Source organism: Myxocyprinus asiaticus, chromosome 1, assembly GCF_019703515.2.
Source record: "Myxocyprinus asiaticus isolate MX2 ecotype Aquarium Trade chromosome 1, UBuf_Myxa_2, whole genome shotgun sequence".
NCBI lineage: Eukaryota > Metazoa > Chordata > Actinopteri > Cypriniformes > Catostomidae > Myxocyprinus > Myxocyprinus asiaticus.
This window is the reverse complement of record NC_059344.1, coordinates 2,913,760-2,939,542: the sequence shown is the minus strand read 5'-3', so window position 1 is coordinate 2,939,542 and position 25,783 is coordinate 2,913,760. Positions and strand designations below refer to the sequence as shown.

General features: G+C 40.9%; 1 protein-coding gene and 1 long non-coding RNA gene across 2 annotated transcripts; one reads left to right on the top strand and one right to left on the bottom strand.

The window, feature by feature from the left end:
* The first annotated feature begins 1,530 nt into the window (after positions 1-1,530).
* On the top strand, positions 1,531-15,202 carry LOC127442121 (endonuclease domain-containing 1 protein-like). Its single transcript, XM_051699928.1, has 2 exons — positions 1,531-3,533; positions 14,021-15,202. Exons 1-2 carry the CDS (start codon positions 3,234-3,236, stop codon positions 14,501-14,503), a joined length of 783 nt encoding a protein of 260 aa, XP_051555888.1. The 5' UTR covers positions 1,531-3,233; the 3' UTR covers positions 14,504-15,202.
* Positions 7,730-8,653, bottom strand: LOC127442607 (uncharacterized). Its single transcript, XR_007897503.1, has 4 exons — positions 8,526-8,653; positions 8,379-8,423; positions 7,895-8,035; positions 7,730-7,793 (listed from the first exon to the last, which is right to left on the bottom strand). It is a non-coding gene; the product is annotated as an uncharacterized LOC127442607 (long non-coding RNA).
* Positions 15,203-25,783: the final 10,581 nt, after the last annotated feature.

The following is a 25,783-nucleotide window of genomic DNA, read 5'->3' as shown; positions in this document are numbered from 1 at the left end:
ACATGGAGGCAGCGTTCGTGGATGGTTCATGTTCTCACTGCGAGAACATGACCATGGCAACGTTGCAGTCGCGGCTTGCTTTCGTAAGAAAAGCCTCGGTCCCCACCTCAGTCCTTCTACCTACGGGTTTGAGGCCAGCACAGCTAGCATTGGGGGCGATTTGGGGACCCCAATGGGATCGTCTCTGCCTGGTATCCCTCCGCAGACCTCCCATTCCCCAGCACTCTTGTCTGCCCCGATCGGGCTTCCGGATGAGTCCGCCGGCTCGTCTCACGGCGAGTTTGGCCTCTTGTTCGGAGCCCACGAAGCTGATGAGCTCTCGAGCGCAGCATCGGAGAGCGGGCTTGTCCAGTCGGACGCAGAAGCCTTAGCTGGGCTCCCCCCTTCGGGGACGATTGCCCAGTCACAGGCTGATGCAGAGATGACGGACATGCTTTCCCAGGTGGCCGCGAGCATCGGGCTAGAGTGGAACCCTGCGCTCTCCCCTGAACCCTTGCGGCTTGATGATTGGTTCCTGGGCTTGCGGTGCCACTCAAAGCAACCACGCCCTGCTCCAGTGCCTTTCTTCCTGGAAGTGCACGAGGAGCTGATGAAATCGTGGGAGGCACCTTTTACTGCCCAGTCTCGATTCCTCAGTTCCCCCACCCTCACTACCCTCGATGGCGGGGCGGCCAGGAGCTATACGGTGATTCCCCAGATGGATAAGGCGCTCACGGTGCACCTATGCCCGCAGAGCACCACCACCTGGCGCGGAAGCCCAAAGCTCCCGTCCAAGCCCTGTAGGTTCACGTCGTCCCTGATGGCAAAGGCCTACTGCGGTGCTGGACAAGCCGCCTCTGCCCTGCACGCCATGGCTCTCCTGCAGGTCCACCAAGCCAAGGCGCTAAAAGAACTGCATGAGGGTAGTTCCGCCCCAGATCTGATGCAGGAACTGCGCTCGGCGACCGACCTCACGCTCCGAGTGACAAAGGTCACGGTGCAGTCTCTCGGGCGGACGATGTCCACATTAGTGGTCCAGGAGTGCCACCTTTGACACAAACTGGTCTAGATGGGTGAGACCGACAAGACACGGTTCCTAGCTGCCCCATCTCCCAGGCTGGCCTATTTGGCGACACCGTCGAGGATTTGCCCAGCAGTTCTCAACGGTGAAGCAGCAGACAGAGGCTATCCGGCATATCCTGAACCGGCACGGCTCAAGATCCCGCACCCCGTCTGCTCGTCACCAAGGGCGTCCCCCTGCGGTGACTGCACTGGCTCCACTGCAGCCCGCCCCTTCGGCCCGGCCCCGGCGTGGAGCCCACCACAGGAAGCAGATGCCACCCATCTCACAGTCAGCCGCTAAGAACCCACAAAGGTCATCAAAGCGCCCCTGAGACGGGCGACCCAGGGTTGGAGAAACCCACTCAACTGGAGCTGGTAGGAAGACCACTCCATCCCCCGGTGGAAGGCCGGGTGGAGAAACTTTTGTTGCCTTTTTGTTTAATTTCACCGCATGCTCAAGTGGCTGCGGCACCCAACAGTTCAGCAAAAGAGTGGTTTCCTCCTTCCCTGGGTAACATACCCAGTGTGCACGGTCGTCGTCACGACCACTGTCCACAGGTTTTTCCTTGCAGGATTGGCGCTCCAGCGGCGGTCTTCCCGCCCCTGCGCGCCCAGCTGTGGCACACATCCGCCCCCGATGTGACAGTCTCCATGGGTTACGAGGACCGGCCTCTTCCTCCCCCGTCCCAGGCTGTTCCGGGGGTGGTCACAAGGAGCCAGGTAAGTGCTTCGATGTCCCTAGACTCAGCACGGCCACGACATGGTGTGGCACCTCGAGCTCCGCCCCGCCATGAGGCCCCACCTGCCGGTACATCCGACAAGGTTGTCCCTTTGGTCCCTCATGCACGGAACTTGGATGCGTGGCTTGCACTTTCCAATCCATCGCGATGGCTGGTCCGGACCGTCGGACTCGGCTACGCGATTCAGTTCACCAGGCATCCGCCCAGGTTCAGCGGTATCCACTTCACCTAGGTGAAGGACGAAAACGCTGATACCTTGCACGCGGAGATCGCTACCCTCCTACAGAAGGGTGCGATAAAACCTGTCCCTCCGGCCAAGATGAATAAGCTCCTCCCAGTTCAAAGCATCTCTTTCCTCGGTTTGGAGTTGGACTCAGTCTCTTTGACAGCGTGCCTCACGAACGAGTGCACAGAGTCGGTGCTGGCCTGTTTGAAGGCGTTCAAACAGAAAACAGCAGTTCCACTGAAACTCTTTCAGAGGCTCCTGGGGCATATGGCATCCTCAGCGGTGGCCACCCCGCTTGGGTTGATGCATATGAGACCGCTTCAGCACTGGCTTCAGACTCGAGTCCCGAGATGGGCATGGCGCCGCGGGACACATCGCATGGTCATCACGCCGGTCTGTCACCGTCTTTACAGCCCTTAGACCGATCTCTCGTTTCTATGGGCAGGTGTTCCCCTAGAGCAGGTCTCCAGGTGCATCGTGGTCACGACAGACGCCTCCAAAATGGGCTGGGGCGCTGTTTGCAACGGGCATGCAGCCGCCGGCTTGTGGACTGGCCTGCGACTGCATTGGCACATCAACTGCCTCGAGTTGTTGGCAATTCTGCTCGCCCTGCGGAGGTTTCGGCCGTTGATCCAGGGCAAGCACGTGTTAGTTCGGAAAGACAACACGGCAACGGTAGCATATGTCAACCACCAAGGCGGTCTGCGCTCTCGTTGTATGTCACAACTCGCCCGCCGTCTCCTCCTCTGGAGTCAGCAGCACTTCAAGTCGCTGCGAGCCACTCACATTATTTCACCATTTACTAACCCTAATGTACTAAACCCTAAAGTCTTCACATGTAAGGAGGAAATCATGCAGCCGTGTAATGTCTTTAAAACATACCAACTGTCATGCTAGGTTCACGTTATGCTAGATAAAAGCTTACCTACCTTACCTTACATCTCTCTCTCACACACACACACGCACACACACACACACACACACAGACACACAAAACTATTTGTGGAATGTGCTAAACCTGTTCAATCCCTGTTGGCCAAACCCTAAAACATGTGAAACACGTGCCACTTCTAAAACCCAACCTACAGCTCTGATGCCTTTACTGTACAGTAACTCGTGCAGTCGTCACCTATCAGCTTCATTCTTCACTGACATTTATATAATCTTTTAGAGAGATTTATAAACTTCATTATTATCATTCTCATCGTCGTCTGGTGCAGTTTACAATGAAACTCCTGTGGTCTCTGCTCGTCCTGCTGTTCTTCAGTCTGCTGGCTTCATGCAGGCTGGTGCAGAACCTTTTAGGAAATTGTCCTGAATTCTTTCTGGAGATGCCAAATGGTCGGGTTACACCCACTAACCTGCCAGGGGAAAATTATAAAAGAATCTGCCAGGATTATAGGGGAGATGATAGATTTGCGACATATTATGATACCAACTGGCATATTCCTGTTTGGTCAGCGTACAGATTCAGAGAAACTGGTGAAGTCAATAGAGCTGGAATTCCATGGAGAATTGAACCTGAGGTGAGATTCAGTATCAATCAGTGTTTTTGTTCTTTCTTGTGTTGCTTATTGTCTGAATGTTTATCAGAGCCCATATTCACAAAACATCTTAAGGCTAAAAGTAGCTCCTAACATGGAAATTTAGAAGCAACTCTTAAAAATTAGGGGCATGTCACTCATAATTTTAGGACTTTCATCTAAGAGTAATTCATGAAGCATTATAACACTAAAAGTAGCTCCTAAACAAACGACAGATTAAAAATCCTCGTGAGGACTTGTTAACCCCTAAGAGTTACTCACAAATGATCCAAAGCATGCCTACTGTCGTCAATCCACATTAAAAACAATATATTCGAATATTATTATGACATACACTGGCAGCCAAAAGTTTAGAATAATGTTCAGATTTTGCTCTTATGGAAAGAAATTGTTACTTTTATTCACCAAAGTGACATTCAACTGATCACAATGTATAGTCAGGACATTAATTATGTAAAAAATTACTATTACAATTTGGAAAAAAAATTAAACTACTTCAAAGAGTTCTCATCTAAAAATCCCCCACGTGCAGCAATGACAGCTTTGCAGATCCTTGGCATTCTAGCTGTCAGTTTGTCCAGATACTCAGGTGACATTTCACCCCACACTTCCTGTAGAACTTGCCAGAGATGTGGCTGTCTTGTCAGGCACTTCTCACACACCTTACAGTCTAGCTGATCCCACAAAAGCTCAATGGGGTTAAGATCCATAACACTCTTTTCCAATTATCTGTTGTCCAGTGTCGGTGTTTCTTTGCCCATTCTAACCTTTTCTTTTTGTTTTTTCTGTTTCAAAAGTGGCCTTTTTTTTTTTTTTTTTTTTTGCAATTTGTCCAATAAGGCCTGCACCCCTGAGTCTTCTCTTTACTGTTGTACATGAAACTGGTGTTGAGTGGGTAGAATTCAATGAAGCTGTCAGCTGAGGACATGTGAGGCGTCTATTTCTCAAACTAGAGGCTCTGATGTACTTATCCTCTTGTTAAGTTGTAGATCTGGCCTTCCACATCTCTTTCTGTCCTTGTTAGATCCAGTTGTCCTTTGTCTTTGAAGACTATAGTGTACACCTTTGAATGAAATCTTCAATTTTTTGGCAATTTCAAGCATTATAGCCTCAAAACAATGATTGACTGACGAGCCTCTAGAGAAAGCTGTTTCTTTTTTGCCATTTTTGACCTAATATTGACCTTAAGACATGCCAGTCTATTGCATAATGTGGTAACTCAAAAACAAACACAAAGACAATGATAAGCTTCATTTAATGAACCAAATAGCTTTCAACTGTGTTTGATATAATGCCAAGTGATTTTCTAGTTCCAAATTAGCAATTTAGCATGATTACTCAAGAATAAGGTGTTGAAGTGATGGCTGCTGGAAGCAGGTGCAAAGGCGCACTTGGGGTGGCTGGCGGATTCACCAGCTGACATTCACGGCATGCCTCACACCATCTGCGAACATTTCCGTGAATGCCCGGCCAATAGAAAAGGGCCATTAGATGCTTCTTTTCCTGCCCTAAGTGACACGCCACCAGATTATAATGAGCCATCTAGAATAACATTTCCTGATGGTTCTTCGGTATCAATAACTGGGTCATATCTTCCTTGCCTGAGCATCCTGCGTCACTCGATACAACCGGTCATTTATAATAGAAAAGTATGGATAGGCAAGTGCACTGTCTGGCTGAAGACGGTGACCATCAATCACTCTCACTTGGTCGAAGGCGTGCCTAAGAGTCTCATCTTGCATCTGCTCCAGAGGGAAGTCCCCAGTGGGAAATCCTCTAAGGGCTGGGGAAGCAGAGACTTCCCCCTCCCTTACGTTATGATGTGGAACTGACGTAGATGGCCCCAGCTCCGCCTCCCCAGCCAGCGCATCACAAATCCCACACAGAAATGTCTGTTACAGGACCCATCCGCACAAATTTCCCTTAATAATGTGGAAATTAGCGCGAACTAACCGCAGCCTTGACACTATGCTTTTGTTCCCGAAACTGAATCGTCACGGTCACTACAGGATAATCGTGGATATCACCATGCACACACCTTTCCTTCACCTTGCAACCTGAATCCACCAAGGCCTGGTATGTACCCCCTTAATACTCACAGGTATGCGGTACATCCCAGCTCGATTGGGGGCGGCCTGCAGCGTGTCGGGGACCCGAACCAATGTCCCCACCTCCATCACCGGGCATTGGTCCCGTGACAGCGGGTCCACCACCCTGGGAGTGAGAGCGGAGGGGGGCAGGGGAAACTGTCGGGTAGTGCAATCCCCAGAGACGAGGAGCCGTATGGGAGGGGCTCCTCCCCATTTCTGGGGAGGAGGAACAGGACGGAAAGCAGGGGGAGGAGGGGAGACAAGAGAATGAGAGAGAGAGTGAAGGATCTCAGGGCTCGACGGCTCCCGAATACGCCACCATGTGGTCCTCTGCCAGCTGGATGGTCGTTTGGAGCGACACAGGGTGGTGACACTGGACCCACTCTCCATCCCTCTCGGAAATCGAGCAATAAACTGCTCCAGTACCACCAGATCGATGACAGCTCCGACATCGCGTTTCTCAGCCAGCAACCACCTTCAGCAGGCATCCCAGAGCTGTTGGGAGAAGGCGAACGGGCGGCCGTGCTCACCAGTGGTCATGGAGCAGAAGCGCTGGCACTGATGCTTGAGTGTCCAGCTAACCCGTTGCAGGATGGCTTTTCTCAAGTCAGTGTACACCAGGAGGTTTCCCGGACAGCAGTGGAATTAACCAGACCACCCACTGGGTGCTCGGCCATCCGCATGCCCCCGCCATCTGCTCAAAGAGCTCCAAGAAGGCCTCTGGATAGTCTAGGGGGCCCATCTTGACAAGCGGAACCTGGGGCGGGGCGGTCACGGGGTCCGGGGTTGAAGCGGTAGCACACACAACATCTGCTGGTCCTCCGCTTGGGCCTGGAGGAGCACAATGAATCACTGCTCCTGTTCGGAGCGCAGCTCAAGGAGGGCCTGATGTTGTGTCTTGTGGATGCTGGCGAGGGTCTTGACCATGTCCTCCAGAAGTGAAGGATCCATGGCAGCATTCTTCCACTCTTAATCCTGGGTTTCAGCACCAGTGTAACAATTTTCACGTTAGGGAAAAGGAGGAAGCGGGAGACGGCGAATCCAACTCAAATGGTCTGTTTATTTTTAATCTCAAAATTCACGCTTTTCAGCTGACATACTCCAAAACACGCTTTTCAGCGGACACAAATCAACACAGTCTCTTTCGGCTTGTGTCTTGTAACTCTCTCTCCCCTCACTGGCATCTGGCTCGCTCTTAAAGCCCATCTCCACTCTCACTGCAATGACAAACAACTGTTAGAGACAATCATTGCCAGGTGTGATTCTTACCGTTCTCATCTCCTGATCTTGCTCTCCATTCACAAACCGGCCCTCAACAATGCCCCTACAACCACACTAGTATATACACTTTTCCCCCCTCATCATGGTTCAGAAACAATAACAGTGAAACTATAGTAATACTTTACACTAAGGTTCCATTTGTTAACATTACTTAACAACATTAGTTAACATGAACAAACAATGAGCAATACTTTTACAGCATTTATTAATACTAGTTAATGCAAATTAAAATATACACTAATACATTTGTAAACATTAGTTAATGTACTATGAACTAACACTGAACAATTGTATTTTTATTAACTAACATTAACAAAGATGAATAAATGCTGTAAACATTACATTGTTAATTGTTAGTTCATGTTAACTAATGATGTTAACTAATGTTAACAAATGGAACCTTATCGTAAAGTGTTACCAAAACAATAAAACAAGGCTTGTTTTAGCAGCAAAAATACACATTCAACAAATATCCAAGTAAACATTTATCCATTCTCAGTCCATTCTTTCACCACTGTCTCTCAACTTCATCTCTACTTGTACTTCTCTGAGCAATTTGAAACTTTGTATTGCAGCTCATGTTATTGCCTTAAGACAAATTGTTGTCGCTGTATTCCTCATTTGTAAGTCACTTTGGATAAAAACATCTGCTAAATGAATAAATGTAAATGTTAAAATGTAAGTAAACTAGCATTACACTAACTGCTGTCTCATATACTACACAAACATGTAAATATATAGTGCATTAACTTACAGAGTACAAAAATCCTTCAGGCCAGTTCGTCTTTAGCCAAGGAGCTGCAAAAGCCTCCCATGATCCGCTAAACAGCCTCCTCTGTTGAGATTCCCCCGGTTATACTGTATTATACTTCTTGAAACAAAAACATAGTATAAAACATGGTATCAACCTGGGAAAGTCATGCTGACGTGTACTACCTCTAAGTTACATTTACATACACGTTCACAACTTACTAGTTCAGTCAATGTCATTGATGGAGGATGAAGTTCAGTCTTATTACTTCAGGGTTTGGAGAAAAGCAGTGTTTGGTTTTCACAGGTGTCTGAAGATTAACATCTGTCATTTCTTCAGGGTCTTCAGCGATGATTTCTTGACTATTGAAAATAAAAAGCACACAACATCAGCCATGAGCATATAGTCTTTATCAGTTTGTGGCATGTTAAGAGAAATAGTAGCAGTAATGTATGTGTTCTACACGTAGAGTGAAAAGCAACAGAATAGAGTGACAAAATGTGATACTGTTTGTGTTGTGGCTGAGTCAGTTACACTTCTTTTAAGCAGATCAGAGCTATTGTAAAGGATTACTCCTGTACTGATACAAACTAATTTGATGGATATAATTTTTTATAAGAATATACTGGAACTATTGAAAAAAGCATTTAATTAGTTACATTTGAGGTTCTATATATATATATAATACTCTTTTCTAATACTTACCAGTACAAAGACAAATCATCTTCTGTCTCACTGGCCTTTTATTGCCTAAAAAAAAACAAACAAAAAAACCATGGTGTAAAAAATACATGGTTTAAAATATGGTATCACATGATTAAGACATGCTAATATTTACTGCTTTTAACTTACATTTACATACACATTTACAACTTGCCAACTTGTTCATTTGACTGGATGCTTCTTTTTTGGAGTTCTGTTAGAGAATTTGAGGTTATTTTAAAAACAATATACAAAAGCCTTGATGAAATGAGAAGAATGACTGTGGTACAGACTGTAGAAACAAAAATATGTAAATATAAACAAACCTGATGGGGTTTTTTCTGATACTCTGCACCATCGACTTCATCCTCCTCTTCGACATGTTCCTCATCAAAGTTAGTTTCAGTGCAGTGTAGAGTGCTCAAAACACACCACTTTCAACAATGCATAGATTAAACAGTATACAAAGAGATGTATGTTCAAAAAATACTTATATATTTGAACATACATTACACTCTTTGTATACTGTTTTCTTTATATTGCAATGTTAGCATGTCTAAGTGTTTAATTGGTTTTTGATTATTGGTGTTAAATACAGTAATTTCATGCATCTAATGGCTAGCACCTTTAGTAGAACATTATGGTGAGACTATTAAGTCACTTCCTGTTTCTCCATTTTGTGACACCCTGATGAAGGCCTGTTTGGGCCGATATGCATTTGGTGCTTTTTTTTGTTGTTGTTGATTTTCTCTCCAATTTGGCATTCCCAATGCGCTCTAAGTCCTCGTGGTGGTGTAGTGACTCACCTCAATCAGGTGGCGGAGGACGAATCTCAGTTGCCTCCGCGTCTGAGACAGTCAATCCACGCATCTTATCACGTGGCTTGTTGAGCGTGTTACCGCGGAGACCTAGCGTGTGTGGAGGCTCACGCTAATCTCCGCGGCATCCACGCACAACCCACCACGTGCCCTACCGAGAGCAAGAACCACATTATAGAGACCACGAGGAGGTTAACCCAGCGTGACTCTACCCACCCTAGAAACCGGGCCAACTGGTTGCTTAGGAAGCCTGATTGGAGTCACTCAGCATGCCCTGGATTCAAACTTGCGACTCCAAGTGTGGTAGTCAGCGTCTTTACTTGCCGAGCTACCCAGGTCCCCCGCATTGGTGCTTTTTTAAGATGTAGCCCCTATAATAAAGGCTTTTAATATTAAAATTAAACCTGGATGTGGATTTATGTTTCCACCATTTTTTTTTCATGTAACTAGCTCCCTTTCCAAAGCACCTGTGGCATTGTTTGAGTACCAGATGCACTCTTGGACATAATTTCTTTTCATTCTATGAAAAATGTATTGTTTATTGGTTGTAGGTACAGTAGTACAGAAACTCGTCACTAAGCAAAGCTAATCGGTCGTGGCAGTCTCGCACGTGAAGTTAAAGCGCCCTTTGTCCTTTAAAGAGAATCTGCTAAATAAATACACCAAATGTAAATGCACATGGATACTTACCCAAGCTGTTTTCTTCTAAATTAGTCAATTTTTATAAAACTTCGTAAATAATCCATTGTTTTGCTTGTCCAAACAGCACAAACATGCTGCACATCCCCCCAACTATCACTGGTACAATGAGACTCCTCCCACTGCTGTGAATGAAACTCTTATGTACATTAATGCACATAATGAAACACATTTTACAAAGTGCGCTTTTACAAAGCAAATTGCTGAAAAGAATGCATTACCCTCGTGCAGTCACATAGCCATGTCCGTCTTACTATTTATGATATTTGAGAATTTCCCATACTGTAGTATTTATTTATATGTTTGATAAAATAGGCATATTTCATGTTTTATGAATTCACGACATTAAGCGTGTGGTTTACAAATGATCCTACATTGAGGTATATGATGTTCATAAAGCATAATGCAGCCTAATAAAAATCAGTCCAAGCCGAATACGGCCTGGGGCCGTATGCATAAAACGTCTTAGAAATGCTCTTAAGAATAGTCTTAAGTGTTCACTTAAGTATCAAAAAATTCTTAGCAAAAAGTAGGACTTGTTTAAGAGTAGGAGCTTCTTATAAAGATGCTAAAAGCAACTTTCAGCAAAGTCTTAGACTGATTCTTAGGTGCTGACTGAGGGGACATTTAAAGGAATAGTTCACCCAAAAATGAAAATTTGCTGATAATTTACTCATCCTCAGGCCATCCAAGATGTATCTGATTTTCTTTCTTCATCAAAACAGAATTTAAGATTTTTAGGATTTCATTTCAGGCCTCCTCCTCTAAACAATGCAAGTGGATGTACTCCATTTTTTGATGGTCCAAAATGCATATTTAGGGTGCATCAAAATAATCCACACGACTCCAGTTGACAAATAAAGTCCTTCTGAACCCAAATGATTGATTATTTTTAGAAACAAAACAATACTTGTATACTTTTTAACTACAAATGTTCGCTCCCGTACATCTCTGTGAAGTGTGAACATTTATTTATTAATCAATTAAGGAAGCCAGTTTTAATTTCCGGTATTTTAAAACATTATCCCAACATCTTGCCTGATATTCCCCTCCAAAGAATGTGCAAATTGAAGGCTACAAAAATGTTTCAAGTATAGTACTTGCATACTATACAGTCTATAGAGTAGGTAAGTGTACACTATGCATTGTGTGCAAAAATATGCTTTCACATTATCAAAAAACAAAAAAACAAATATTGTCCACAGCTGTAATACAGAAGGACCATTTAAATCACTAAATCCTACTAAAACAAACTCTTTGTTATGGACCATTACAGTTAGCCTGCTGTTAGCATTTAGAGTACATTTAGCCTAAAGTATATGGTTTTATCTAAACCCTTTCATTGCATCAACATGGATTTTTATTAGGCCACTTGCATTATATGTACTGTAAGGTTTCAATTAACCACGGTTCAATTTAGAGGTAAAGATTTAATGTTTAACATTTCAGAAATATTTCATCAAAATCAATATTTTAATCAAAATTTATCAGCAGAAGAAATCTGTCAAAGCTGACACCCCACACAAAACTATGATCTTCTATCAAACATTTTATATAAAGTGCTTTTCCACACTACTGTAAAGTGACATCACTGATGGAGGTTATCTGTACTACAGCGATGATATCCATCTAATCATAATAGAATTCGTTGTTGATCATTTTCATCGTTGATTTTTTACATTTTTATATTTTGATTTGATTTATTAGTTCTTACAGCCCTCTGAAAGCTTATACATTTAGCCGGCCCATTTAGTCAAATCTTTTGTACATCCACAATAATGATTTTCAATATATTCATTAAAAAAATAAAAAAATATGATGCAATTTAAAAATTATGTTGACTGATTTGACTACGTCTAATCACATTTGCCAAAATTATATGTAAGCCTAACACACTCTGTCCTTGTTTTAAAGTTCATGGTTTCACCATACCACTTTTTTTTTATCCCCTTTTCTCCCCAATTTGGAGGACTCAGTTGCCTCCGCTTCTGAGACAATCAATCCGCACATCTTACACCGCAGAGACTCACAGCATGTGGAGGCTCATGCTACTCTTCGTGAGCCATGCACAACTTACCACGCACCCTATTGAGAGCAAGAACCACTAATCGCGACCGTAAGGAGGTTACCCCATGTGACTCTGCACTCCCTAGCAACCGGGCCGATTTGGTTGCTTAGGAGACCTGGCTGGAGTCACTCAGCACACCCTGGATTTGAACTCACGACTCCAGGGGTGGTAGTCAGCATCAATACTCGTTGAGCTACACAGGTCCCCCGCTGAGAGCAAATCTTAACACTAATGAACCTTTATGAATCACACTTAATCTTAAGTCTAAAAATAATTAGTCTAAAATGATGTCATTCTTAGAATTTTGAATTTTTCCTTAGTGAAACTTGCTCTTAACAGATATGTGAATAGCTTTTAAGCAAAAACTCTTGTCTAGGAACACTTTGAAGAACTACTAGTGGTAAGATAAATAATCTTTGTGAATACAGGCCCAGAATTGAAAGTGTTTTTTAAACAAGATCACAATGGAAATTTACATAAAGTGATTTTTTTTATTTTTTTTTTATCAGAATGATCTTTCAGTCCTTTGACACAAATCATCAAACCAGTGTGATGACTCTAGGCTGATGCATGCTGCAAATGATCAAACCAGTATCCAGTATCTTTGTTACCTTAATGGTGATGCCATCACCAATTTTCCCTTTAATTGTGTGTACAAGTTCAGCAAGAAGCACTGAGCGCGTTTACATCCTTACCAATACGCTGATTACGCTCAAAAATCAGCTTATTCAAAAAATCTGATAAATCAAGAAATCTGTGTTTACTACATGATATTGGAAATAATCTAGTTATTCTCTGCTTTTGACATCAAACCCTGAAGAGGCATGCGCACACACGCGCACATTGGATAAGTCGGTAAGAACGATGGTCAAGGTGTTTACTTGCAACGCAAAATCAGCATAATGGGCAAAAATCTACCCATGTCGACTGGTTTATTTTTATCCCGTTTATGACCTTACACCGGTAAATGAAAACCGTTTATCGCATTTACATGACCACACGTGTTGTCGGCTTATTCAGCATTATCAATGTAAAAACGTGCATGTAAATGTGCTCAGTTGCTTTTGCGTCCAGTTTGCTTTCTGTTGTCTTCTCTTTGGTGCTGGATTTCCATAGTAAAACTTGCTCTTAGCAGTTTTGTAAATAGGTTTTAAGCAGAAACTCTTTGCTAGGAACTCTTTGGAGAACTCCTACTGGTAAAATAAAGATCTGTGTATACAGGCCCAGAATATTAGATATTTCCTAATCTAGTGAATAAGTTAATATATATATTATGTAAAAGTAATTTTAAAAGAACATTTTGACAGGAATGTTCCTGTAGAATAATTTATATTTTGCTAATTACTTTGGAACCATATGGAAAGAATGATGTCTGTACAAAATGTCTGTAGGCCTAAATTTCCATTGACTTCCATTCAAGACTGAAAACTTTTCCTGTAATAACTCCTATAGATGATTCAAGCTACATCCACCAGATTCATCACATACCTTCAGGCTGTTCTGACTTATGCTGTAAAGCAACATGCTAGTAACATGCTCACATATGCTAGCAACACCTAGCTAAGTGCTAAAACATGCTAGCAACACCTAGCTAAGTGCTAAAGCATCCATTCCCTAGCAACCAGATGGAATGCCCTAGCAGCCACCTATCAACACCCCTGGTGACCACCCAGAATACCATAGCAACTGTCTATCTATCTGTCTGTCTTTTCTGTCTTATCTATCTATCTCTCTGTCTGTCTGTGTGTCTGTCCTTAAACTTCACAATAACGTCAAGATAACAAAGCTGTTTTAATCTGTTTAAAGCTTTTAAAACTTTAAACTCTCTCTCTCTCTCACTCTCATTTTGTAAACTTCACACTAATGTCAAACTTCAAGCTTACATCACTGTTTAAAACATACAGTAGCTATTTATTTATTTATTTATTTATGTATTTTTTGGTACACATGAACCAAGAAGAAAATTAGTTTTCTGTTTTATTAGCTCTCACACACCTGTGAGCCTGAAAAATACAAAAGAACAAATGTCCTTACTCCATTCTACCATCCATATCCAACAGCTCAACCATGACCATCAAGCTTCTTATGCAGATTACAATCGATTAGGAGAAGATTGGGACCGAGGTCATCTGTATCCTGTTCAACACACAGCTACTCAAGTAGATTGTAATGCTACATTTGCTCTCACTAATGCAATACCACAGGACCGAGGACTCAACAGAGGCCAGTGGAATGTTCTGGAAGGTCGTCTTTCCGTCATTATAACTAATTACTGTTTGAACAGGGGTTACAGAGCATATGTTGTTGTAGGAGCAGTTCCAGACAACAATCAAAATGATGACATAAATAATTTAAATATACCAACCCACATATGGAGTGCTTACTGTTGTATTGATAACCGAGACAATGCACAGCTTTCTAGGGGTTTTATTGTTGCGAATATTGGCAATATCACACCAAGGGAGATGACTGTGCTTGACCTGGAGGATGAGCTCTCTGATCTCTATCAGTATAATTTTCAAGTATTTGGTGGGAGATGTTGATTATTAAATTCAGCTTGTTGCATTTTTGGCTTGCCTTACAAATTCTCCGCCTGATGAGAATACAGTCATTTACATAAAAAATTAAATTTCACCAGAGTAATTTAATAATACTGTAATGAATGAATACTTTCACACTGTTAAAATTAAACTGAAAGACGTGTGTAATTAGGGATACAAATTAAATGTAAATCAGATGTTTTGAAATTATTAGTTTTGAGTTTATATACCAAAACTATGTATTGCTTTCATTTTGATAAAAACAGAAGCAACTGTGAATTACACATTGTGACAATAATGAGATTTTGCATGTAACATAATGCATGAGCTGACATTAGTATTATCATTAAATGAGAAATAACAAGGAATCTGAATAAATGAATAATCCTACAAGCAAGCAATATAATTGACCGACATATTTTTTAAATTTAAGTGTTTTAATAGTAGTTGCCTATGTGGTTAATTTTACGTAACAATAAAGTAAATGCATCACTTCAATTTTAATATGCAAATTACACAATTGTGTTGTCAAATTTTATATTTCCATTACTGTGAGATCTTTATTCAAGCAGTTTGCTGGAAATTCACATGGGGGTTTTTGTTTTTCTTCTCTTTCTGTTCTATATTTAGATCTACGCTTGATATTTGGTATTGTGGCACTGCTTTCATTGTTGGCTCCATTAAGATAAATCACTTTTGTATTTTTCCTGATTTGTGATTCAAGTTGAGTAAAAGCATTTGCTAAATAAATGCATTGTCTAAAATGTTTAGTGTGTTTTTCTCTCTCTCTGCTCTCTCTCTCTCTCTCAATTTCAATTCAATTTTAAAGTACTTTATTGGCATGAATGTGTATACATACAATATTGCCAAAGCATTAAAACACAAAACAGATAATGACAAGACAAATAATCATAATAAAACTGTAACAAATAACAATAAAAATAGAATGAAAATAAGGTGCCAGGTAATGAATAAAATAAAATAAATACTATAATAACAATATACACTATACAATATAAAATAAAATAAGCATTTAACAAGACATTATGAACATAAGAAAATAAAAATACTGTGACTGAAGTACATTAAGGTAGTGATTGGTTTCTGAGGGTGTGCAGCTCAAAAATGAATTTAGCTGCAACTGATGCATGATTGTCCTCCCCCTGTAACACCTGCATTTGATCTGTTTCTGCTGAACTGGAAAACTGTGGCATGAGGTTTGAGAGTTTGTCAAAGTATTTCTCTCTCACCAATTTCTCACAGTGAAGGAGAAAGTGTGTCTCTGTCTCGACCTCACCAGTGTCACAGTGAGCACAGACTCGTTCTTCCTTTGGAAACCATGTTTGTCTGTGTCTGCGTTTTTCTATGGCCAGACTGTGATCACTGAGTCTGTATTTGGTGAGGATCCGTCTCTGTTTTGGATCTCTTACCGTGTGGAGATATTCTGCTAAATTATACATTCTGTTTAGGGTCTGATAACATTCCAATTTGCTTTGGTTTTTACTTTCATTTTCCCAATGGTCCAAATATGAATTTTTGCTTTCTTTTATGATTTGGTTTATTGTGATTTGGTTTTGTTCAGCAGTGCTGGTCTGAAACTGGTGTTTGTTAGTTGTTAGTGGGTTTGTGAGTTTCAGAGCCTGCTGACAAAGGGGACTGGTTTTAGGCTTCAACTCTTGGGTTTTAAGGGCTTCATGTTGCAGTATGTTAGGGGAACTTGAATTTAGGTGTGTCCAAAATTTGAGGGGTCGTTTTGCAATATGTATAATTAGGGGGTATCTGCATAGTTCGGCCCAGCATGCATTAGTAGGTGTTCTTCTCTGAACACTTCGAATGTTTCTACAGAATTCTGCATGCAGGGATTCTATGGGGTGTTTGTCCCATCTAGAGTAATCTGCCAGACAGAGTGGACCCCAAACCTCACATCCATACAGAGCAATATGCATAATAATACTATCAAAGATTTTACTCCAGATTGTTACAGGAATGTCTGTTTGGATAAATTTGCCCTTAATAGCATTGAATGCTCTTCTAGCTTTCTCTTCTAGTGCATTCACTGCCAGACCAAAACCCCCTGAAGCACTGATTTTAAGACCGATGTAATCGTAGTGTAGGGTGTGTTCTATTGCAGTGTTTCCCAGAGTGAATGTGTATCTGGTTTCCTGTAATCTGGGTTTTTTCTGGAAGATCATCATTTTTTTTTTTAATGAACTGTCAGGGCTCAGTTCTGACAGTTGTTCTCCAGCAGGTGCAGGTGCTGCTGTAGCCCTTGTGCAGTAGCTGACTTTAGCACCAGATCATCTGCATAGAGAAGAAACTTCTGAATTATTTAGAGTAAGACAGGGTGTTGCAGATTGTTCCAGTAGCACTGCTACTTATTAATGTAAAAGTTGAATGGAGTTGGACTCAAACTGCAGCCCTGTCTCACTCCACGCCCATGAGTGAAGAATTCTGTTCTTTTATTGCCAATTTTAACTCTGCACCTGTTGTGCGAATACATAGATTTGATAGTGTCGTACATTTTACCCCCAATGCCGGATTGTAGAATTTTATAATATAGACCATCATGCCAAATGGAATCAAATGCTTTTTTTAAATAAACAAAACATGCGTAAATTTTGCCTTTGCTTTTTTGATGAACGTGCTGGTTAACTATTGTGTGTAGTGTGTGAATGTGGTCGGTGGTGTGGTGGTTTGGTAGGAATCCAATCTGACTCATACTCAAGACATTGTGCTTGGTAAGGAAGGCCTGTATCTAGGCATTCAGGATACAACAGAAAGTCTTCCCCAGATTACTGTTCACACAAATGCCTTGGTAGTTCTTGGGGTCGAATTTGTCTCCACTCTTATATAATGGGTGTATTAAGCCCATACTCCAGGTATCAGGGAAGTAGCCAGTTTGCAGAACCAGACTGAAAAGTTTTAACAAGGCCTCCTGCATTACTGCAGGGCTGTGCTTCAGCATTTCTGTTCTAATGTTGTCTAAACCACATGCCTTTCTGGGTTTTAGTTTCTTACAGTGCATCTGGAAAGTATTCACAGCACATCACTTTTTCTGTTACAGCCTTATTCCAAAATGGATTAAATTCATTATTTTCCTCAAAATTCTACAAACAATACCCCATAATGACAACATGAAAGAAGTTTGTTTGAAATCTTTACAAATCTATTAAAAATAAAAAACGGAAAAAAATCACATGTACATAAGTATTCACAGCCTTTGCCATGACACTCAAAATTGAGCTCAGGTGCATCCTGTTTCCACTGATCATCCTTGAGATGTTTCTACAACTTGATTGGAGTCCACCTGTGGTAAATTCAGTTGATTGGACGTGATTTGGAAAGGCACACACCTGTCTATATAAGGTCCCACAGTTAACAGTGCATGTCAGAGCACAAACCAAGCCATGAAGTCCAAGGAATTGTCTGTAGACCTCCGAGACAGGATTGTATCGAGGCACAGATCTCGGGAAGGGTACAGAAAAATTTATGCAGCATTGAAGGTCCCAATGAGCACAGTGGCTTCCATCATCCGTAAATGGAAGAAGTTTGGAACCACCAGGACTCTTCCTAGAGCTGGCCACCTGGCCAAACTGAGCGATCGGGGGAGAAGGGCCTTAGTTAGGGAGGTGACCAAGAACCCGATGGTCACTCTGACAGAGCTCCAGCATTTCTCTGTGGAAAGAGGAGAACCTTCCAGAAGAACAACCATCTCTGCAGCATTCCACCAATCAGGCCTGTATGGTAGAGTGGCCAGACGGAAACCACTCCTCAGTAAAAGGCACATGACAGCCCACCTGGAGTTTGCCAAAAGGCACCTGAAGGACTCTCAGACCATGAGAAACAAAGATTGAACTCTTTGGCCTGAATGGCAATACTCAAAGACTTGAGGCTGTAATTGGTGCAAAAGGTGCTTCAACAAAGTATTGAGCAAAGGCTGTGAATACTTATGTACACGTGTTTTTTTTGGTTTTGTTTTTTTTTTATAAATTTGCAAAGATTTCAAACAAACTTCTTTCATGTTGTCATTATGGGGTATTGTTTGTAGGATTTTGAGGAAAATAATGAATTTAATCCATTTTGGAATAAGGCTGTAACATAACAAAATGTGGAAAAAGTGAAGCGCTGTGAATACTTTCTGGATGCATCTGTCAGTTCTTCTCTGCTAATCTGATAGGCTAAAGGGTTTTGGTTATTTTTTTTTTTTATTATTGTAGATTCCAATTGACATCTTATTTTGCATGTTTTTCTGGTCAGGTGTGAGATTTTTTTCTGGAGAAATTTCTTTGAATAAGTTTTTAAAATAGCCTTTCCATAATTCTCCGTTTTGTATGGCTATGTTTATATTTGTATGCTGTGTTGTATATACAGACCATTTTTCCCAGAACTGATTATTATTGAGTCTTCAGTTTCATTAAGAGTGTGGTTTAGGTGTTGTTGCTTTGTGTGGCGTATTGTATTTTTATAGTCCCTGAGTGCTTCACAATAATTTTGTCTGGTTTCAGCTTTGTGTGGCTCTCAGTGTTTTTGGTTGGAGAGCTGTCTGAGTAGTTTCCTTTTAATTTTACATTCTTTATCAAAACAAATTTCATCCCCAGTTTTTAGTTTAGTTTTCTTGATTGTACAGAGTAGGTTTGCTTTGAGCACCTTAGATAAATGTCATTTATTTGTTGTACTGTGGAATTTACGTCAATCTTGTTAAACTGTGTTATTTGAAATCTATTGATTAGGTTGGACATTTCTTTGGAGCTAATTGCATTAAGGAATTCGGACTCATGTTTTGGGGACCATTTGTATGGTGGGTTTAGTTTGAACTGGTTGCTGGGCCCTAGGTCTGTTCTATGGTGTTGGATTTTCTTTAGGAACACATTAATTTGACAGTGGTCTGATAAGGAAGACTGTGGTCTGACAGTGAATGCACGTATGTAGAAGGGGTCCATGTCTGTAATGGCATAGTCGACTACACTAGCCCCAAGAGCTGAGCAGCATGTGAATCGACCTAGAGTCCCCTCGGATCCTACCATTAAGCATATACAGACCCAGGCCTCGACAGAGACACACCAACTCCTTACCGTTTTTGTTGACTGTACTGTCCAGATTGTTCTGTGTTGTAGTGGTGGGGGTTAGATGAGTGTTAGCTTTCAGTATGTGGTTATTCCCATGGCAGGGCTCGACAATAAGGACTGCCCAATGGCCCGGGGCCAGTGTGAGAAAGATTCGGGCCAGTTGCTAGAACTGTCACTTGCCTGATCGGGCCAGTGCTGCATTTATAACATTAGTGCAAGCAAACAACAAGCGAGAGAGCACAAAAATTACACAGAGCGAACAAAGTATTCTAACCGAGGAGTGAGCGCGAATATATTTATCTCGCAAAGACACGCAAATGCATAATATACTGGACGCACCAAGGCACAGTCGTGTGCACGCACAAGATCGTGCAGACACCGAGCGCACTCTCCTAGCACTGTCCTCGCTCTTTTCCAAGTGTCTTAGCAGCAGCTATTACCAATGTGTAGAAAATAGCAGGAAAAAAAAACCCACTTAATGAATTTCATAGTGGGATTTAATGTCTTGTGCAATACTTTAAGTATCCCCACACATTCAGTGTTCACAGTGCACAAAATCCCCAAATTTTTTGTTTTTACATGTTGATGAAAAGCAGTAATCCACACATTGCAACACAAGAAAGTTTCTTTCTATAGGACTGAAAATCGATGTCTCATCATCATCTCTCTCTGTGCAGCGTAGACTGTTTAACATGCATGTGCTCTCGTAAAGGGACAGAGCGCTAGTTTTATTCCCACTGTAAAAAACTAACACATTTTCTCTCATTAATTCACCTTTAGAGATGAAGCGCCGAATGAGACGTAATAAACTTTGTTAAACCCCAGTTATACACGTATCTGGAAATCACAAGCTGCTTAGAATACATTTAATTAGGTAATGTTTCAAAACGTAAACATTAATTCGACATTATAATGGCGTTTGATATGAAAAGAAGCAAGATCACTATGGGTATTAAGCTATTATTATCAGAGCTGTTCAGCTGCAGGTTGAAGATGAATATTTGAAACAGTCTACTTCATATCATCCTCATAAAACACCTGTTACATGTCTCATTTCTGGACCATACAGGTATTTTTGTTTTTGTTCTTTGTATATCAGTCAGTGTTGGTCTTGTTTGGGATGTCTGATTTCATGTTATATACACATTGTTAATTCACAGATTAGGCCTAATATCTACCTACTGTACATTACACATCACAACTGATTTAGTAGCAAGTCTATTCTCTCAGCCAATAATCAGATCTTTAACTCTGTGTATAATCTTTGATCCTTCTTGTAAAAACACTACATATGGGCAAAAGTTGAATGACAGCATGACTAAACGGGTGACCGAAAACCCATCATCTCCTCCACCGAACTCTTCGCTTAAAAACTCATGTGTAAATGGCAGGACAGCTGAGGTTAATATGATGTATTTATTAATTTATATCTGTAAACCGTTTATATGGGATTCCATAAGGAATAAATCATATCTTGCAAATTATAAATGTGATTCAATTTTGGGGACATTGTATTTTTGATTTTTTTTCTCCTCTTTTTCTCCCCAATTTGGAATGCCCAATTCCCAATGCGCTCTAAGTCCTCGTGGTGGCGTAGTGTCTCGCCTCAATCTGGGTGGTGGAGGACGAATCTAAGTTGCCTCCGCGTCTGAGACCATCAATCCGCGCATGTTATCACATGGCTTTTTGAGTGCGTTACTGCGGAGACGTAGCGCGTGTGGAGGCTTCATGTTATTATCCACGGCATCCACTCACAACTCACCACATGCCCCACAGAGAGCAAGAACCACATTATAGCGACCACGAGGAGGTTACCCCATGTGACTCTCCCCTCCCTAGCAACCGGGCCAATTTGGTTGCTTAGGAGACCTGGCTGGAGTCACTCAGCACACCCTGGATTCGAACTCGCGACTCCAGGGGTGGTAGTCAGCATCTTTACTCGCTAAGCTACCCAGGCCCCTGGGGCACATTGTATTAAAAACATAAGATATGTAAAAAATATTTATCTTCGGACATATTTTTTAAAGCCATGATGGTAAAAACAGCTATTTGTCATTTTTGTGTTGGGGCCAGTGAAAATTTTGGTGGGGCCAGTAAAAATCTGAAGCAACTGGCCCAGTAGAAAAAAATTGAGCACTGCATGGGTATCTATAATGTCCGATTCTGAGCCTGTCCTTGCATTTAGGTCCCAACATAACATCATATTCCCCTGGGCCTCTCTCTCTCTCTCTCTCTCTCTGGACTTCAAGTTAATGAAATCAATACAATACAATCTGGGAGCAAAAAATTGCAAATTTGGAAGAGAGGTTGTCCGATGCAGAGCGTTACGGAAGGAGGTAGAATTTGCAGCTTTATGGGCTGTCAGAGAACCAGAGAGAGGATGTCAAGACCAGAGTTATTGAGGAGTGTCATGCTGTCGTCCCAACACTCAGCACAGGCATTGTTGATGTGGTTCATCGACTGGGCAGGATCAACACTGACAACCAGCGAGCCAGACCTGTCATCATTCAGTTCATTTCACGTTCTGAGAATGATATTCTTTGGAGGGTGGCAAAAAACAGCGAGTACCTGAAGACTAACAAGTTGCAATTCAAGGAGGATCTGACGCTTACTGACAGAGCAACGATAGCAGTTGTGGCCAGACGTGGAGCATGCCAGGAGAGCGGAAAAGACAGCGTACTATGTTGGAGCAAAGGCATTTGTGGACGGAGTCCAGATTTGATAGAAAGAAGACAGAATAGAGCATTGATGAAGTTGCTGTTTTAAGAGATTGACGCATCAGGAGAGCAGGAAAGTCAGCGCGCTACATTGAAGTGAAGGTGTTTTGGATCCGTTTCATATGAACTGATTATTTCCACCTGTTTAGTATGATTTGTTTTAAAATATGTTTCTGATTATATGTTTTGGGAGGGTTGGCCAGGGGTTGATGGTCTAATTATACAGTATAAGTAAGCCAAGGTACGGCATATAGTTGTTTTACAGAGTTTTCTAATCCTGACTTTTTCATTACTTTCTCCTAATGTTAGGGACATCTGTAATATAAGCAAAAGAAAGGCTATTTTTTGTTTTTGAAAGAAAAAAGGTCTGATTTTTACTTACTGCAAGAAACACAGAGTTCTAGTTCTTTTAGGGGTTTTCTCAAGGAGGGAAACTTCAGGGGGAAAAATTGTTTAAAGTGAGAGTAATAATGACAGAAAGTGGCAAATACTTGCCGTAGACGATTCACATAACCAACATATTGTAGCTAATATTTATGGTGCAGATTGCAGATCCACAAACGTGTTACTTTTGATGAATTAGAAAAAAAAGGGTTGTTTACCTATCGACTAAATATATGAATGCCTAAATTATTCTTGGGGGTCATTTTAATATGGCACCAGATGAAACTGAGATTGATGGTCTCCTAAAATAGTGAAAGATGATGTGTGTAACAAGGTGGTTTCTGCGTTATGCAATGACTTAGGACATGTGGATGTCTGGAGAAACTTCAGCCCTCAAAAACTCATGTATACATGGCAAAATGGTGACTTGTCAGTGTAGTCTCGTATAGATTTGTGGTTGATATCAGAGGATATGGTTCCCTTTGTAGAAAGTGTTAGTATTGATCCTGCAGTTCTTACAGACCATAAGACTATTCACATTTCTTTTAACACTAATGACAATAGAAATGAGTAGAAATGGATACTGGATTTTAAACAATTTGTTGTTAGTTAATGATGATTTTAAGAGTGAAGTTTTTGAGATAATTAAAAAATACTTTATACAGGGTTCATTTACTAACCACTATGGGCTGCATTGGGAACTCATGAAATATAAAGTTAGGAGTTTGGCCATTAAAATGAGTCAAGTGATGGCCAAAAATAAACAGCCAAAGAGGAAGCCATCATCCAAGAAACTGGTGTGCTTAGTGATAACAATGGAAGAAGCTCAGACTTTATTGAAATTACAAGGGGAATTAAATAAACTTTACAAGGAAAAGGCAAAAGGCGCTTTCATCCGGTCCAGACAAAGGTGGCTTGAACTTATTTTTGATTAAAAAAAACCCACAAGATATTTGTTTGTACAGGGCTGTCCAATTTCACCATTTAATTTTCTGCTCGTCACACTGGTTCTTTCTTGTTATGTACATATTAATTTCTTCCAGGGCATTAACATTTTTGGGAATAAACTTAAAATGTGTCAGTTGGCCGATGAAACCACATTGTTCCTTATAAATGTTGCAGAGGTTAGTAAAGCAATTTGTACCATAAATAATTTCTCCAAAGTATCTGGTCTCAAACTAAATATTAGCAAGTGTGAGTTGTTTCCTCTCCTGTTATCTTTAATGAAATTGAAGGGATCCCTGTTAAGGAGGTTGTTACATACCTTGGCATAAAACTTTGTAAAGATGATAAATCTTGTGCATCTCAATTTTGATCCCCATTTTGATGGTCACAAAAAAAAAGTTTAATTATTCGATGCAGAGAGGTTTATCCATTTATGGTCGGGTTTTACTGTCTAAATCTGAAGGTTTGTTGAGGTCTGTCCAAGGCTCTATTCGTACTAAAGTGTTTGACACATTATTATTTGATTTTGTGTGGAAAAGTCAGCCTCATTACATAAATACAAATATTATATGCAATCCCCATGATCAGGGTGGTTTGAATGTTTTGGATTTCACAACGCTGAATAACACTTTTAACCCTTGTGTTGTATTCGTTTTGTGATAACACATTTTGAGATCCCGGTCAAAAATGACCGGCCCACTAAGATAGTTTATAAATCTCTCATATTGTATATATTATCACAATATATTGCATTAGATCTTTTTATCAACTTTTTTAGTAATTATGACAGGTTTTGTCCTCCTTTTCTGAATGTATAATATATATATATATATACGGTAATGGTGATAAAGAAACCATTGTCCATTTATTTTTTTGTCCCCGAGTTTGAAAATTAAAATTATTTTAGTTTTAAATATCTCAACAGTTTTACTTCACTCAAATGAATGACATTTCAAAAAGAAACATTTTTGTTATTGATTTGTTTTCGAAATAAGGAAAATACTATATTCATCAGAATAAGTGGAGTGATTTAAAACCCAATTTTGCTCATTTCCAAACAGCCCTTGACATTTATTTTGAGTTAAGAAAGCCAGAAAAATAAATTATAAACCCTATTCGAGAAAATAAATGAATAAAAATTCCGGTGTTTGTACACAGCCCTGGCTCTGTAAATGGGAAAATAAACAAAGTGGATTGGACCGACATTACTGTGTGTGATTTTGTTGAGCAGATGAATGAATCCAATAAAATTCAGGATTAATATTCACTCAGTGTAACATATGCTGGAACTGCTGACAATGATGCCGATGACGTGAAGATGAAGATGAAGATGAAGAACCCAAGTGCAGTTTATTTTATAAGTGAACTCCAAAAACCCTAACCATAAACGTGCTCTAACATGGACATACCATCACATACAATACTCCACCCATAGACAATGCAAACATGAGGGCTTAAATACAAGACATGGGAGAACATAAACCAATGAACAAACAAAACTGATAACAAGATAATTAAACAATAAACCAATGAAAACAAGACACATGAACATGGAGGGAAAACAGAAATCACATGACTAGGGAAACAGGAACACATGACATGAAACAGGAACTAGAATTTCAAAATAAAAGACATGAATCAACAGAATACACCTGACATTCAGTATTATTAATAGTATAATTTATCATTATTACTGTTTTTATTGTTAATATTATGATAATCAACAGCAACAACAAACCTAATTCAGCAAATATGAATCAGAAATTCATAGTTTTGATTTTAAATATGTAGGGTTTGCATGCAGAAATAAATGACACATTTAAATCACACACTTACTGTAATTCCAAAAGCTTTTTGTGATATTTGCAACTTAATTTCTAACTTCTACATTATTAACTGTCCAAAAGACAGAAGTAGCAGGCATTTAGAAAAAAGGACAAAATCAATTGATATTTCTCACTTCGCGCTGATAGTTCCCTATCTGTCACTCACTCGATGTTGTGTCGATGTAGTGACACTAGGGGTCACTCTTGGGAGCCCCAAACACCCTCTGATTTTGAAAAAAGGCCAATGGGAATTGGCAAGTGGAATTTGCATGCCACTACCCTGGACATACGGGTATAAAAGGAGCTGGCTCACAACCACTCATTCAGATTTTCTCTTTGGAGCCG

What these genes read in the sequence shown, in the direction of transcription:
- LOC127442121 (XM_051699928.1), top strand. Translation starts at nt 3,234, where the DNA reads ATGAAACTCCTGTGGTCTCTGCTCGTCCTGCTGTTCTTCAGTCTGCTG. An exon ending in CATGGAGAATTGAACCTGAG is followed by an intron (nt 3,534 to 14,020) that starts GTGAGATTCAGT and finishes CATATCCAACAG; the next exon opens with CTCAACCATGACCATCAAGC.